At 41.8% G+C, this 17,411-nt stretch overlaps 1 protein-coding gene across 1 annotated transcript; it reads left to right on the forward strand.

Moving 5' to 3' along the window:
- The first annotated feature begins 305 nt into the window (after nt 1-305).
- ACAT1 (acetyl-CoA acetyltransferase 1) lies at nt 306-16,054 on the forward strand. Its single transcript, XM_063330422.1, has 12 exons — nt 306-415; nt 2,376-2,423; nt 4,380-4,497; nt 5,454-5,549; nt 6,863-6,963; nt 9,500-9,643; nt 11,505-11,655; nt 12,223-12,318; nt 12,999-13,112; nt 13,512-13,576; nt 14,190-14,347; nt 15,690-16,054. The coding sequence occupies exons 1-12, from the start codon at nt 362-364 to the stop codon at nt 15,808-15,810; spliced, it is 1,266 nt and encodes a 421-aa protein (XP_063186492.1). The 5' UTR covers nt 306-361; the 3' UTR covers nt 15,811-16,054.
- The last annotated feature ends 1,357 nt before the right edge of the window (nt 16,055-17,411 follow it).

Below are 17,411 nucleotides of genomic sequence, written 5' to 3' on the forward strand. Positions count from 1 at the left end.
CAGCCCCAGCGTGGCTTTCCCTTCCCTAGGAGGAGGAGAGGAGACAACCCTGGGAGCTGGCTCTCGTCCCGCACGATCGTGCACGCCCTCCATACCGTTCATTACTCGTTATTTTCCTACTCGTCACGGAGGCCGGGACTGCCCCCTTCAGACCCGTCCTTCTCCTCAGGGCCACCGCCCCCTCCCGGCCCAGCCCCGCTGACGCCGCGGCCCGCCTTCCAGCCCAGCCAATGGCAGCGACGGATTTGGCACCGCCCTCGGCCCCAGGACCAATGGGAGCTCGGGGAGGGGGGCGGGCATCGCCGCCTATAGGCCGGAGCGGGGGCGGTGGTGAAGGTGACGGGGAGCGGCCGGCGGGAACATGGCGGCGGCGGCGATGCTGGGCTGGCGGCGCCCGGCGGCGGAGCTGCGGCGGGTGAGGAGGGCGGCGCGGGCGGCGGGCGGGCTCCGGCCCTTCCCCTCTCCCTTCCTGCGCAGCCCCGGCCCCGCCGCGGGGCCCGCGAAGCATTGGCCAAGGTCACGCCGGCCTCTGCGGCGGGGAAGGCGGTGTCGTCCCCCTCACCTCACCCCTGAGGCGCGGCCGTAGGGAGGGAGACCCCGCCCGGGAGAGTGCGGGGCCCTCGGCCAGGGGAGCGGGGTCCGGTGTCCGGCGCGGCCTGGTGGTGAAGGGCGGCTCCCCCCGCCCCCGCCGCGGCAGCCCCGGGCCCGGCGCGGCGCTGAGCGGACAGGACCTTTAGCCGCGATCTTGAGGGCGGCTTTTTCCACTGCCTCAGAGCCGCTGGGCGGGCGGCCGGGGCCCTCGCCCGGCTCTTCAGCCCGCTCCTTCCCAATTCGCTGCCCTCCAGAGCCCCCGTACCCATCTGCTACCCGCTTCGGCGTTCAGGACGTGTATTAGCCGTCAAAGGCTTTCTGTAGCCAGGGCCGGGAGAGCAGTCGGGGAGGCAAACGCGCTGCCTGGGTGTGCGTGAGGTGGGTTCATCAGAAGGACGGCTGGGAGGTGAGATGCTGAGTGCTCCAACCCCAAAAGCCTCCCTGCGTGGTTGGGCTGAGGCACTGCTGGCTTCACCGGTGGGGGTGCCTGGAGCGCTGGGGTCCTGTCACTGGTGCAGAGAGCTGTACTGGGGAGAAAAGGGCAGGTAAAGCATCGCCAGTGCGCTGGATCGCATCCATATTGCCATATGCAAAGCTGAAGGTTGTGTCTGACTAGGTGTAGAAGTGGTAGTTTTAGGGTTGTTTTTTTTTTTTTTTAAAATAAAAGTCTGTGACTGACACAGAACAGGGACACTACTAGAAATGCCAGTTTCAGTTAGAAGTCTGGTTTGTCCAGGTTGCTACAAATGTAGCAAACCAGATGTTGTCCAGTAAGGACATGTCACTGTGCTAGGGGTTTTTTTTTAACACTAACCCTTGAAAGCCCTGCAGGGACATAATTAATTTTCAGGGAGAAGTTTAATTTAAAACTTTCTGCTGGCTATTACAACCTGAGATGAAAAAAAAACCAAAACCAAACCCCCAAAAAAAACCCACAAAAAATCCCTAATTGAAAAACAGTAGGAAAAAAAGCCCTTATTAGTTGAAAGTTGTCAAACGAAGATAGAAACAGACGAAGTTTTCATGTTGTGAACACAATACCGGAAGGCATTCTTTGATTTATATAATTGATGGTGTTTTTGTGGTGTCCTTAAGGAATTATTTTTAAACAGTATTTATTTAACTGGCATTCAGTAACGACCAAAAGCTTCCAGTGTGCTGAAATGTCGTCTAAGGAAATGGCTAAGAAAGTGGCTTAAACCACTAACTGAAAGATTATTCTGTTAATCTATGAAACAGTACCTACAGATGTATTTTTGTATCTTTACACTGCTTAATTAGATGAAGCTAGTAGCTGGTGAATTAGCCAATTTTATTTTATTATCTTCTTTTGTTGTAGCATTCTGAATTCATTATCCTCATTTTTGTTCATGAAATGCCAATGAAATGAAGCTGTAGATGCAAACTGCCAATGTTTAGAAAGCGGTGAAGTTAACGATAGGAATGAATAAGCCAAAGTCCAGAGAAGCAGACAGAGGGACTGGTAGAGTTTTTCAAGATAACACCATTGGCTCGTAGTTTAGATATATGTTATATGTGCACATAACAGACTTGGCCAAAAAGAATAGGTTTTTGTTTTTAAAGGACTATCTGGTATTTTTTCAGAAAATATTTTATCGCATGTTATGGTGAGACTGTGCACTAGACTATACTTTTTTTTAAAGGCATGTTATAATCTGTGATATTTTTCCAGTGTTTCTTAGATATTATTTTTTTAAATGGTGCATTACTGAAATGGCATTGGCTTTCTTGATATGAAATGCTGAGGACTTTCTTATTTTCAGGCTTTGAAGTACACGAGCCGTGGCTATGCATCACAGCGTACTTTAAATGTAAGTATAAAGCACTATCTGACTGCAATAAATCACTGTTTTAAATTTGTTTCTTAATCACTGAAGTTTTTTAAAAAGTTAGTGCAAAAAATCTGCATTGAAGACAATGTGACTTGTGCCCAAGTCACACCTCACTGCAAAATCTGGAATAAAAGTCAAATTTCCTTTTTTATTTTGCTTTGATAATTGTTAGGTAGTGTGGGACAAAACTGGTTAGAAGTATGTCAGCTAACTTAAGCTTAATGGAACTATCTACCTGTTGTTGGAAAATATATCTGATGCCATCTAGTCCTTTTGAGGTTATCTGTTTGTCATCCTGCAACTTGCTGTTACGACATAAAAGATTGAGGACAAGTATGTTACTGTCACTGGAGTCAATCACAATGAAGAAGGGGTTACATAAACAGACCTTCTTAGTTTTAAACAAGTATAATTTGTCTTTTTTTGTTGTTTTGTTTTAATTTTTTTCTAGTGTTTTCTTTCTTTGCTTGTTTCTCTAAATAAAGAACTCATGCTGTAAAGCTTTGTGTCTAACTTCCACTGGAACCAGCACAGTTTGGAGGTATTCGTTCCTTCTTCTCAATAGCTGTCCAGGGCAGCCAGAGGTCTGAAATGTGCGTCTTTTTGGTGCCAAGTCCTCATGCTACTCTCACAGGGTTAGCAGGTAGACATGTTAATATAGCACTAAAGCTAAGAGGCAAAATAAATCAGTTCTGAGGGGCTACTAGGTCTAGAGCTGAATGTCATACCATGTCTCAAACTACTGCTTACACACTACGCTGGGACCTGGTCTTTTGAATATCTCCAAGGATGGAGATTCTACAACCCCTCTGGGAACCTGTGCCAGCGTTCAGTCACGCTCACTGCAAAAAAGTGTTTCTGATGTTCAGAGGGAACCTCTTTTCTGTCAGTTTGTGCCCGTTGCCACTGGTCCTGTCACTGGGCACCACTGAAAAGAGCCTGGCTCTGTCACCTTTGCACCCTCCCTTCAGGTATTTAATATACATGAATGAGGTGCCCCTGAGCCTTCTCTTCTCCAGGCTGAACAGTCCCAGCTGTCTCAGCCTTTCCTTGTATGTCAGATGCTCCAGTCCCTTAATCATCTTCACAGCCCTTTGTTGGACTCTTTCCAGTATGCCCATGTCTCTCTCATCCTGGGGACCCCAGAACTGGACACAGCACTCCAGGTGTGGCCTCACCAGGACTGAGTAGAGGGGAAGGATCACCTCCCTTGACCATCTGGCAATACTTTGCCTAATGCAGCCCAGGATATCATCAGTTGTCTTTGCCACAAGGGCCCGTTGCTGGCTCGTGTTCAATCTGGTGTCCACCAGGATCCCCAGGTTCTTTTCCAAGCTGCTTTCCAACTGAGCAGCCACCACTGATGCCTGGGATTGCTCCTCCCCAGGTGCAGGACTTTGCACTGCTCTTTGATGAACTTCATGAGGTTCCTGTCAGCCCATTTCTCCAGACTGTCAAGGTCTCTCTGGATAGCAGCACAACCCTCTAGTGTATCAGCCACTCCTCCTGGTTTGGTGTCACCAGCGAACATGCTGAGAGTACACTGCCCCATCATACAGATCATTAATGAAGATGTTAAACAGGACCGGACCCAGTATTGACCCCTGGGGTATACCACTGGTTACTGGCCTGCAACCAGACTTCCTAAAGAGCCCGTATCCCTGTATGGCAGCATTCCAGCCATGGGAGCCATCCCACCACGGCTCGACGATGCCAAGGTTGTAGTCCTGCAACTGCGCAACAGTCTCCTTATGTTTATTCCCCATGCTGCATGCATTAATAAAGATTATTTTAGCGCTATGAAACACTTGCAGGATAAAAGGGAAGCTGTGACATGAATGAAAGAGTAGAAGTGTATAAATTTTTAAAATACTGGTGTATATGTGTGCATATGTGAAAGAGGCCATGACTTTTACTCCATGATTCTCCTCTTAGGAGGTGGTGATAGCAAGTGCTGTAAGGACACCGATTGGATCTTTCCAAGGATCTCTTTCATCATTGCCAGCCAATAAACTTGGTTCCATTGCAATTAAGGGAGCAATTGACAAAGCAGGTATATCTAAATATTTTTTTCTGTGACAAAGCCTCAAGTGGCTCAGAACAGTACCAGTCTGCGTCTTTTGGTTTTAAGTTGCGTGGTAAATAGAAGGTTCAGGGGTCATTTTGCTCCTGTGGCACTCTTTGAAGTCTTTATCCACAAATGGCATTTATTTAAAGTTGACTTTTGGGCTTTGTTTCAATCTGAATTAAGTGAAGTACTGCTTCTAGGAGCAGATTATTACTTAGGGATATCTGTGCTAATCCAGATCTGCTTGAACATGCTAACTGTTTGTCTGGGCTGGGATTTTAGATACACCTAAGCTGACGCCAAGGCTACTTGCTGCTGAAACCAGTGGTCCTTCCTGTCCCTGCCCATTTTTCACATGGGCAATTATACTTGTAGGACACTCTTGTGAGTCTGTTCATAGATTCAAATCAGCAAAAAAATCTCTTTGGGGAGAGAGGAGGATTAATTTTCTCCAAATTTGGCTTCTTGAAGTAGCGTATTACAAGAACTTGAACGCCAGGGCTGTTACAAGAGATGCACTTGGAGAGCAGGCCTCTCGTGTCTGCTGGCAGCTGTGGCCTTGTCTCGCTCCTGTTAAAAGAACAAAACTGTTTGGGCATAATTGTGGCAGGTAGAAAGTTTTGTGCATTTAACTGTCCATGGAAATTGAGCTGCTCAGGGTACTAGTGAGACTTGGAAGTGTTTGCTTTAGTTAGTTAACTGTAGCTTGTTCTGCAGGTAACCAGGGAATTCTTTTCTGTGGGGTCATCAGTTCATCATGAGATGATGAGGGTAGAGATCTGGGATGTGCCCAACAGGGGCCTGTGTGCTGCTTTTAGCACACAGGTTGGACATGGCATGTTTCATCAGGCTTTGATAGAAAACTTCAATGGGAAGGTTCTTAAAGGGGAGTTACATCTTCCATGCACAGAATCCTGAATTGAAACAATTTTGTTTTATAGGTATCCCTGTGGAAGAAGTGAAAGAAGCGTATATGGGTAATGTCTTGCAGGCTGGGCAAGGACAAGCTCCAGCAAGACAAGCAGTCTTGGGTGCAGGTATTCATTCTCTTGATTCTGGGGTTAAAGGTTTTTTATCTTTATGCAGATGATACTGAGCTATGAGTCAAGGCAGAGTGGTACCCAGCCTTTTGTCAAGACCGTCTGTGTATGCTGTTTTCCCTGTGGGGCATGAAGGGCGTATGTTGTACTCGTGCAAGTGGGCCTGATTGTGTGTGCTCAGGGATCAGTTTTCCTGTGCTCAATGGATGTTGCAGAACCTGGAGAAGACAATATTGGAGACCAGGCTGCTACTTCCAGAGAACTTTACGCTAATGATGGATGTTGTTCTTTGAATCTTTCATGAAACAGACTTTTTTCTTCAGTGTATCATACTCTTAAGTCTTACTGGGTAAGGGGTCACTGAGTTTCCTTGAACTGCAGATATGAGCATGTCATTACACTCATCTTCTTGTGGAGTCTGCAGCTGTCACTGGAAGGATTCTGTCTGTCTGTAGTGCTAAGCGCAGCACGAAGGTTATTGGAGTGCAGGAATGATTTTCTTCTCCCTTTTGCTATAGGGATGGGATTCCATACTGTAGCATGATGCTAGGAATGGCTATGGTTCAGGGAAGAACTGGATACTTTCTTGGGTCTGTCCCTGTACTGTTTTGAAAGAGAAGGAACTGCTTCGTGTGAGGCAAAGGGATGAATACAGCTCTTTGCATTCCCCTGGCTAGTTTCCCTGTCTCGCTGGTAATGAAGGTGATGTGCTGGTAGCTGAGCCGTAATGCCAGAGAGAAAGCCTAGGGTAGAGGCCGTGATGCAATGATCTTGAGCCAAGCTGCACACAGCAGAGCCCAAAGCTATTGTAATAAACACTCCACAACAATAATAACTCAATAATAACCATGTGAATGACACTGACGCCTAGAATTTTTGATCTTGTTCAGTATTGTGTGTGTTTATAGAGTCCGTATATTTCTGGGGTCTGTCTTGTTGCCAGTTGCTAAATTCTCCAGCTTGTTTATGCCTTTTCAGTCTTGAATGTGGCCTAGAGGTAGGGAGTAGGGTGCCAGGAGGAAGAATAATTTTGGAGTCGCTTACCTGGTCTTCTGTCCCTCTGATTCTTCACTTGCTTGCTCCCTTATCACGAGTCTGTTGTGGGAGGGGGAGAAACAAGAAGAGCCTCCAAGAAGGATAGCAGATAGGGGTTGAGGGTAGATAAATTGCCCTGGCAGGCTAAATAGAGCAAGCTGGGCACCCTGGGCTTAGATAAAAACTGGTCGCATTTGAAGTATTGCTGAAACACCAATAAAATGTTAGTCTACCCTTTGCATAATAGACCTGTTTGTACAACTTCTTTGACTCAGGTTTACCAATCTCCACTCCTACTACAACCGTCAATAAAGTCTGTGCTTCAGGGATGAAATCGATCATGATGGCAGCACAAAGCCTGATGTGTGGGAGTCAGGTATGTGAATTTTAGTGCTGTTTTAGGGAAAAACCACACAACTAGTGTTGTGGATCCTGTCCTACTAATGACTGTGCTCTTTGATTTGGGACTGTGTTTTGGCTTGGGATAATAAAGCTAATTAGCAAGGTTTTGTTTTGCTTATGCAACTGCAATTTTATAGTCACTTAAATGTGTTTTGGTTTAAAACAGAAAAAAATTGTGAATATTATAGTTAGAAAATCGTCAGTGAGAGCTGAGCGAATTGTTAGAGCTGAGCGAATAACGTGGGTCTTTCTGGGGGGGTATTTATATCCTCTCCCTACTGCTCTTCCCCCACCCCACCTCCTGCCTCAACCCCAAAAAATAATTAAGGGAATTTTCAAGCTTTCTCGTTTGAAAAATTGAAGACATTTTAGTAGACTTAGTTTTTGCTGAAACACATTAATCTTGACTTTCAGACACTTTAAACACTTAAATGAATTAAACATACATATTAAAGCAATGGTGTTTCCTAGTGCACTAATGATGTTTCAGGCTTTTCTTATTATTTTAGAAGCAGCGGAATCTATTGTTGCTGAATAGGTGTTTTCATTGAAGAGCTTGATGGAGGGGGATTGTTCATCTCTCTCAACTGTGTTCTAAGATTCTCTGTGCAATAGGGAAAATAGTATCACTTAATGGGAGGATAGGAGGATACATGCATCTTCAGCAAGCCGTTAAATGCTATGCAGCGAAGAATATGGGAGAAGTGAGAATGTGAAGAAAGACATTTCAATTTTGTTTTTAATTCCATACTCAAAGCATTTTGGCAACATCTCCCCTTCTCTGAAGTGAAAGTATTGTCAGTTCAATATATATTTTTGGTTTACAAAGTAAGTGGCTCATAAGTGAGAAATGTACTTACTATTCTTTTTTCTTTTCTTTTTTTTGTTTAGAATAAAAGTAAAATATTTAAACTTTGTTGTCCCTTCTGTGAAAATAACAGTGTAGCTGAGTTAAACAACTGCTTATTACTTTGGCCTTGCTCTGCAGAGAGGGGCACTTTGTCCGGTGCGTACTGAAATTGGTGGAAGTCTTGTCTTGGAAGACTTTGAACGAGGCCCAGCATGTCTGTGTAAACAGCTACATTTGGATTTAGTAATTTACATCCAATGACTTAGTGAGAGCAGTTGTGCATTTGGTTGGTTTGACAATTGCAGGCCAGGAGCTCTGAAGAGAATTGGAGCTTTCAGCTGAGCTAATCATACATGCTGTGCTGCCAGTCACAGCAAAAGCAGAGACTCGGCTGGTTATTAGTCTCTTAGAGCTATAAATTATGGGGTTTTTTTTGTATTTGTTTGGTTTTCCTGGCTGCAGACTGTGAAGTATCTGTAGTATGAAAGTCAGTGATGGTTCACAGTGGTGGAGTCAGCGTACATCATCATATAAACAATTGTATTAACTCTGTCTCCAAGTCTTTCACTCTGCGGAATTGAAATGCCAGGGACTCTTGTTCCTCTGATCTATTGCTGCTTCCATATCTCAGCCACCTTTCTGATTTATCTGCCTTTCCAGTTTGTCTCCACCCTTCTTTTTTTCATTTCCTTATTACTTCATGTCACTGTTCCTGGATTTAGTTTAAAATCTATTCTGAACCAAAACATCTTTTCTCTTGAGTCTTAATTTAAAGAAACAAAAAAAAGCTTTCTATTTTTCTTACTGCTGTTTTGAGGTAAAATATTTTGGATTTATATTAACAGCATTACTGAACTCTCAAAGACACGCACTACTGTGTGTGTATTTTTCTTACATTAATCCATATTTCAAATATGCCATTAAACACAGCTGTGTCTGTTCTTCACATCCTGAGATCCTAGGGATTTTGGGGTTATAGCCTGATGAACAGTAGGTATAATTATGGTCCTTATAGCTTTGCTATTTGTAGGTTTTCTGTTTGTTTGCTTTGTCTCAGCTTTAAAAGTATACTAATTTATAAACGCCCATAATGATTCAGTTTAATTCAAGTTCAGTAATCATTAATTATTATCATCTCCTTTTTTCCTGGCCAATTCAGGTGTTAAAGCCATATTATAAGTCATATCTCTTTACATAGTAAGATGAAACAGTATTATGTAAAACCACAGGTACTTGCAAATCTCTGTCTTTTCGTATTGATCTCTTAGATTCTGACTGTTGTTTGTTCCATAGGGATACGGAGCTGTGAATGAAGAACAAAATAGAGAAATACACAGAAAAAGAAACTCTTTAATGTAAAATTTATAATTTGATCTTGGAAGCTTTTGAAGTAAAAGTGACGTGGCTGTTGCAGCTTTTTAAAACTGTAGACAAGATGAAAGTCCATTTGTTCTGTCAGGGTGGATTAACCGTCTTCAGCTGGTGTTACTGCTGTTTGCTTTTTAAACACATAAGGATTTTTTTTTTACCTCTTTCTCGAAGACTTCTCAGAAATACAAAGCGTCTATGCTTAAGCTTTTGCTAATATTTGTTCCTACAAGAAGTCATAGAGAACACACTGCATTATTATTAATAATTCTAATGTATTTCCTTTGAGCAGGATGTGATGGTTGCTGGTGGAATGGAGAGCATGTCTAATGTTCCCTATACAATGAGCAGAGGATCAACACCTTACGGAGGAGTAAAGCTGGAAGACCTGATAGTAAAAGATGGGCTGACAGATGCTTATAACCATATCCATATGGTAAATATTCCTGCACAGTCCTAAAGTATCAACCATAGACCTGATGCAGTTTTGAAGAGCTTACTTTTAATTATGAAACTGCTTCATCTAGTAAACCTAGAAACGAGGAATAATGTTAATGGAGGAGGAAAGTCTTCCGTTTCCAGGCTTCCTGTAGTAACTGTAATGGAGGGGCTAGATAAAAGACCAGAACAGAATAGCAGATTGTGTGTTAATATTTACCTGTCTCTGAAGTCTGAATAGCCTAAAGCAGGGATTTAAAAAAAAAAAAATTCTGCTACTGATAGATTGCTGTTTCTCTATCTGTGGGAGAGAGCAATCAAGTTCCTTGGTGTCTTTGAGGGTACTTACTCTGTACGGTTCAGCGGCTCTCATGTTTATTTTCTCTCTCCCTATGTACATATCTCATATCTTCTGTTGGAAGGTTTGAGTCAGCTGATATGGTTACTTGTCAGCATGGTAACTTAAATTGGACAAGCAACTGCAAACTTAGGATGGGTTTGGAAAACAACTGATAAGACAGTGAAGAACAGTTTCAAAAGAGAATGACTGCTTTCAGTTTATGAATATTTCTGACCTTTGCCTATGGTAATTCACAATTGTAGGGCATTATTGATTGATGAGTTATTCTTGCTGGTGTGCAGGAAAACATGTCATGAAGAATATTCTACTGTGATCCATATATTTGATACAGACCTCACTGCTTCTGTGTGATTTATTCTTTTTGCCGTATAGCGCGCTCTGCTTAGGCTATTGGTTGAAATCCACTACCATATCTCAGCTAAAAATCCTCACAATCAAAATCCATTTTATAGGCATGTAAATAGTGGCTTTGCTAGTTCCTGTATGTGGGGGAAAACTCTAGGAGTGGGTTATAATACACGAAGTTTTAATAGATCAGAACCTTTTTGTCTTCACTATAGCAGCTGTAGGTTGCTTGGAAACCCTTAACAGTCTGTGTGAGAATATACAGGAAGGTCCACGTGATGGCTTTGGGAACTTACTCTTGTCTGTGTTTTGGCAATAGACTAAGTTGCTGGTGCTATGAAGACTAAATTTTTTAACTGTGTAGAAGGGAACTTGCTTGTTTGAAGAACTTGGAGGAGCACAGTACTAAAGGGTTTTGTGTTGATTCACTGAGCTTTCCACAGAAATGAGAGGTGGAACAAAACCTTTTTAAGAACATATCTTTCAGGTTGGCTAAATGAGTATCCTTTTTTTATTGAAATTATTCTGTTACCAGGTATCTAGGCAGTGTTCGTAATGAATTGTAATTGTATAATGTATATGTATAATATGATTGACCTATATATAAAATGATTTTATTGTTTCATTCTACTTACTTCATTCCATTTATTAGACAAAAGGTATACATACTTTTATTTGTACAGTTTTTAGAGCACCAGACCCCGAAGGCTAAGTTAGCCCAGTGTGTTGACGTGTTCTTAGAACTTTTGGAATAGGCAAGCTACTAGTGGGATGAGAACACTAGCAAGATGATGTGAACATACTGTTCTGTGGCTGAATAATGATCTTCAGTCTTGGAAGACGTCAGCCCTAAGCACTTTAAAACTTGCTTTTGCATGCAGTTTTTTAACTTAAAAAAAAGCCTTGTAAGGAAAGTTTCTTCATGGCTTTAATAATCTGGATCCAGAAAACGTTTGCTAAATCTGAAATTCATATTCCAAAACCAGAATATGATTACTGTTTGATCTGATCAAAATTACTGTTTGATCATGACTGTGTAAATTAGAAATGGACACCAAATGTTAGTCACATTCAATTCTGGAAGTCTGCCGGTTGAGTTTTTTCATTTACATTTCCAGAAATACCAAACCTAACGTGCCTGGTTTTCTCCAAGGGCAACTGTGCTGAGAATACTGCGAAGAAGTTTACTATTTCACGGGAGGAACAAGACACTTACGCCATAGGCTCTTACACTAAGAGCAAAACAGCCTGGGATTCAGGAATATTGAAAAATGAAATAGTTCCTGTCACTATTTCAAAAAAAGGTATTATGGAAAGGTGTGATAAAACGAATTGTGCTTCTCATTGAAACATTGGCTGTGCTCAGTGCAAATTGTGTTGTTTAAACAGCAGATCTCAGGAACACTCATTTTAGATCAGCAAAGAGTTTTCTGTTATGCAGCAGACTTTCTGGTGAAGAGCAGTCAGTGACCTGTGATCTGGTCTTTTTTTTAATTTTTCTTTAATGTTACATAACATATCTTTGGTTTTTTTCTGTAAGTGGAAAACTAGCTATTGAATTTACCTAGCATGGCTTGGGGGCATCTGTGTTTTAATTTCCCTAATAATTACCTTAAAGATATGTTCTTTGTCTCTTCCGTTCAACCACCAGGAAGTATAAATGTATTTCCTCTGAATAAATTGGATGAAGGAGTCTTTTTTTTTTTCAGTTTTTGTAAACACATTTCTTGATATGCATTTTACATGTGTTTACATTTTTTTACTGAAATAGGTATTTTAAACAAGGCAGCATTTAATCAAAGGAAGAACTGTGTTAGAATGTTTTAAGAATGGACTGTTCTATAAAATACTAAACCAAATCTGAATTTCAGGAAAGCCAGATACAGAAGTGAATGAAGATGAAGAATACAAACGTGTTGATTTTAGTAAAGTTCCAAAGCTGAAAGCTGTTTTCCAAAAAGAAAATGGTAAATATTGCTAAATTAACTGCTTAATTTTCTACCAAGTGCGGGGATACTTTGTTAGAGGGAGGAGTACTGTTCACAAGCGCTTGAATGCCCAACAGTGAGCCATTAATTTTTAAATGTCTGCCCAGATAAAGAAACATACTTCACAACAGCATGAAGTGGCTTGGATTGAAAGATGGTCCGAGAACGTTAAACCAGTGAAAACCTCTGTTTTGGACATTTACTTTAAAAAGCATGAAACAGATTGGTTTCAGTTTAGCTATTGCCTTGGTCTCCGCCAGGTACAAGCTCCTGTTTCAGTGGGAGCTGGGGTGCCTTTACGTAGTTCCCTATTACTTCCCTGAATCTGTAATTAATGAATCTTTCTGGCTAACTCGAAGTTGCCACTCAGTCACAACCCTTTTTGAGCTGGAATTCTGTGTTAATGCCAGCAATGCAGCTTACATGGAAGGCGTGACCTAAACCACCACTTGGATAAAGATAGGAATAAGTGTGATTGTACTTTTTTAATCAAACCGTTTAAAAAACAACTAATTTTTAGTTAACTCAGTGCAACAGATACCACCATATTGTTGAGACCTTATGTTCAAGGGCCTTAGGTAAAATAAAATCATTAACGGGATATACCTGAGCTGTATCACACTTTGCCCTCTGCTTAAACAATGCTTTACCTTTTCTAGGAACGGTTACAGCTGCGAATGCCAGTACCCTCAATGATGGAGCAGCTGCTTTGGTGCTGATGACCACAGAGGCAGCCAAGAGACTGAAAGTCAAACCCTTGGCACGGATAGTAGGTAAGATTTTTCTTTTCTCATCTTTGAGTGCAGTCCTGGAAAATACTCCCCCAGTATGCTCTCAGACTGGGAGTCCTGTTTGGCCGGTTATCCGACGGTCATGGGACAGAAAAGGTGAGCCTTTGGGCATTACGGCTGCATCTTCTCAGTGCAGTCCTTGAAACGTCAAGTGTCGTACCATCAGGCTTTTGATCATAAACAGAGTTTTCTATATGGAATAGTATTAAAAATCTGAAAATGTTATTATGTGGCTCACTTATGGCACTAAACTTCAGATGTATCTATTTCATGGATCATTATATTCAGAATTTTTCTACCTTGCCTGGGTTTGCTACTTGCAAGTATAAAAACATACGGTAAAAACAAAAGGTCTTTAAACAGCTTTTGCGATTTTTACAGCTTTTGCAGATGCTGCTGTTGATCCCATTGACTTCCCAATTGCACCTGCACATGCTGTTCCCAAGGTAGGAATAAAACTGAGTGTTTTTTGAAAAGCAAGAAACTTCCATAGCACTGGATTGTTGCTTCACCCCTCAGTGGATCTTCATGTAATTAGGATCAAAATTATAATTGTGTCATAAATACAAAGAACACATGTTTTTCAGAGGATCAAGGCAATAATGCAGATTTTCAGAGTAACAGATTTCTCACACCTACTTTGAAAAAGAGTATTTGTACTGCTTTCGCCAACTTTTGAAGCGTTGCAACTAGCATGGCTAAAAGGCAAAATAAATGTGGTTATACAAGTATAGACGTTCGAAAAGGAACTGAAGACAAGCGTTTGGCACGAAGTAATGCTCTGTCAGTTTAAATGTACTTACTGTAGCAGCGGCCTTAGACTAAGAACAAACACACTCTTGGCACAGGGTACTCTCCGTTCCTTCTTTTGTGAAAACTCAGGTTTGTGCTTCAGTACCTCAATTTCGCTTTTTCCCATCTGACAAAGAGGTTCCAAAATGTGAACTTGATCCAGACGATGGGCAGCCTGAGTCACCCACTTCAAAATAGACCTAATTATTTCTATCATTAGCTTCCTAATTTTTTCATAGTAGTAATTATTGTTATTATAATTTCTAGATTCTAAGTCAGACAGGCCTGAAAAAAGAAGATATTGCAATGTGGGAAATCAACGAAGCGTTCAGTGTTGTGGTGCTCGCCAATATTAAAATGCTGGGTATTGATCCACAAAAAGTAAATATTAACGGAGGTGCCGTCTCCCTTGGACATCCAATAGGGTAAGTAAAATAAGCACTGGGTTTTGTTCTGTGCGGAGGAATTGTTTCCTAGGCACGCTTTATTTAAACGTTTAAAATGTTTACCTTTATTCTCAAATCTAATGCAAGTGGAAAGGGTAATAGAAATTTGCTATCAAGTACATAGTGACTTAATTCAGGTGTTAAATTTCAGGGTATCATCTTGAAAAGAGCACGATCCTGTTTTTCTCTTCACAGTTAGTTATCACCTACTGCTGTAAAGAGCTTGCCTGTCACCATGGCTATATGGATTTATGAAATATTAAAACCAAATCACTATTAACATGACAGAATAAACAATAATAATTAATCAAGTAGTTAGGCTAATAAAATTTACAGGTAAACTTACGAAAGTAGCGAAGGATGTGGTACAGGGGCTTTTATTTTTCTTAAATAAGCAAAGTGAAATTCCAGGTCTTGTCAAAGCATTTTTGGCCGTGAATCCAAAAGTCTCCAAGCCCCTAATGCAGCAGACAGGGACAGTCTGGGGGATCTTGGTGGGTCTCTTGCTTGAATTTCTGTCATCTTGGTGGGAGGAGTCAGATCACCTGCTGTGTCCCCCCCCAGCTGTGACTTACTCGTGACTTCAGTGCATCCTGTTAATCCTCCCGAAGGGTGGTCAGGCTGCAGGGTCCAGGTCTATCAGGAAAAACCTTTTTCAAAACCTCTGAGTAAATATAGATGTGAAGTAACCACGTTGTACACCAGGAACAAGGAGGAGTACTTCTGGTTCATAAAAGCTCTAATTAAGGCATAATCCCACAAGACATGCTGCCATCTCCTTTGTAGTATCAGAGTATCAGCTGCTTCTGATAAGGGTACCTGATATTTTTTTTTTCCTCTGAACAGTTAATTTTGACAACCTAATGATAATTTAAATGTCTGATTTTACAGGTTAGGTGGCTCAAAGTAGCATACTGCAGTGTATCAAGTTGTAAGCAAATAAGAAACCGTTTGAAATCAATCATTACTATCAATTTGGCTTTTGTGGTAGATTTGTTATCTTCTGTGAAAAAGCTTTGCTATGTGTCGAGGTATTTTGTGATATACAGACCGGCTTAGAGGCAATTTCCTTTTCCAGAAGAAACTTTAGATAAACACAGATTTTTTTTTTGTTTCTGTATGTGTAAGAATCTGTTTGTTACGTATAGCAGCTAGAGAAAAATAACCTGTATTGCATCTAAACGTAGGTGAAAGGGTTTGTTTGATCTTTTTGTTGGTGTTTTTTTTCCCCCTCCAGTGAATCAGTGCCAACTATCCTGTGTGGGTCACATTAAGAATTTCCTTTAAACTAAGCTATATCCTTTTTTTTCGTTTTATTTAGGATGTCTGGAGCAAGAATTGTTGTTCACATGGCCCATGCGCTGAAACAAGGACAATATGGCCTTGCAGGAATTTGCAATGGAGGAGGAGGTGCTTCTGCAATATTGATAGAGAAGCTGTAGGCCCAAATAGCGCTGGAAACAAAGCCTTAAACCATGAGTGGTACCTGTTACATCTTATTTATCAGTAAGTGAATGAATTCCTTAACTGCTATTCTAGAATTTCTTAAAACATCATTGATTATTGATACAGAAACTGGGCTTTTATTACTTTGATTCAGTGGAAGTTTTTATACAGTACCAATAAAACATGTCAAATTATGATAATGTCTTGAGACCTGACAATAAAGAATGTTTGTTAACTGTGGCTCCTCTCTCACTGACATATGGTTTCTCAAATGCCACCGAAAACGAATTCTCTTGGTAACTCAGATAGCGCTGCTACTAGAAGCAGCCACTTTCTTAAAGTTTCGTTGCTTAATTTTCCTACCTAGTGATTTTTTTCCTACTAAGGGATTTTCATGGATACAATAACTTTACTCAAAGGTTGATTTTCTGCTGTTGTGTACCTCAAAGCCAGGTCAAATGCCAAAAACGAGCCCTGCTGGAGCACTCGCTCGCTCTGGCTTAGAGTGCAGCACCTCTCCTATGAAGACAGGCTGAGAGAGTCGGGGTTGTTCAGCCTGGAGAAGGCTCTGGAGAGACCTTATAGCAGCCTTCCAGTACCTGAAGGGGCCTACAAGAAAGCTGGGGAGGGGCTGTTTGCAGGGACGTGTAGCGATAGGACAAGGGGCAATGGTTTTAAACTAGAGCAGGGTAGGGTTAGATTGGACATTAGGAAGAAGTTCTTTACAATGAGGTAGTGAGACACTGGCCCAGGTTGCCCAGAGAGGTGGTGGAGGCCCCATCCCTGGAGACATCCAAGGCCAGGCTTGATGAGGCTCTGAGCAACCTGATCTAGTTGAAGATGTCCCTGCTTACTGCAGGGGGGTTGGACTAGATGACCTTTAAAGGTCCCTTCCAACCCAACACATTCTATGATCAAAGCACATGAGAAGCGATGGTGGTGTAACTTACACACACAAGTACTAATATGGCCTCTAAAATGCTCCTTTTTTGTTCAATTAGTTTTGTCAACAGGCTTTTAAGTAGAGGCAGATTGAGCACCAAAAGAGTAGTTACCGTTACTGCTGCTTCACCGGGAGCTGCCCAATACCCAGCTGCCCTCTTGAATTCACAGGAACACAGGGTTAAGCATCCCTATTGCAAGTGTGGGGAGACAGGAGAATATTTTCCTGGAATGAATATCGTTCAAGGCTTCAGTGAGAAGGTTATGCAGTTTCTGCAGCAGGCTTTTTACCAGGGAGCAAAAATTGGCTATTTCACCAGTATAAAGCCTATTCCCACCTCACCCTTTTCACAGGGGATAAACATCACACACTTTTAAGTTTCTTACCTGGGATTTAGGACAACTGCTTTTCTTATTTTGACATTCATTTCAGCCCGAGGTCGTCTTTACCCAGTGTGTGTCCTTACATTTTCCTCCATAAAGTAGGGGGAGTATGTACTTTGACTGGGATGTACCGGGATCTGTTCCTTCTGGGAAGGAACGTACTTGTAGAGGGAGGAAGTGAACCTGGGGTTTAAACGCTGCATAGGAAGAAAACGAACCTTCATTCATGCCCTGAGACCTGTTCTTCTAAAAAGTATTTGCCATATGACAG

The sequence above is a fragment of the Chroicocephalus ridibundus genome, chromosome 1 (assembly GCF_963924245.1).
Source record: "Chroicocephalus ridibundus chromosome 1, bChrRid1.1, whole genome shotgun sequence".
Lineage (NCBI taxonomy): Eukaryota > Metazoa > Chordata > Aves > Charadriiformes > Laridae > Chroicocephalus > Chroicocephalus ridibundus.

What these genes read in the sequence shown, in the direction of transcription:
- ACAT1 (XM_063330422.1), top strand. Translation starts at nt 362, where the DNA reads ATGGCGGCGGCGGCGATGCTGGGCTGGCGGCGCCCGGCGGCGGAGCTG. An exon ending in GGGAGCAATTGACAAAGCAG is followed by an intron (nt 4,498 to 5,453) that starts GTATATCTAAAT and finishes TTTGTTTTATAG; the next exon opens with GTATCCCTGTGGAAGAAGTG. An exon ending in CTTATAACCATATCCATATG is followed by an intron (nt 9,644 to 11,504) that starts GTAAATATTCCT and finishes GTTTTCTCCAAG; the next exon opens with GGCAACTGTGCTGAGAATAC.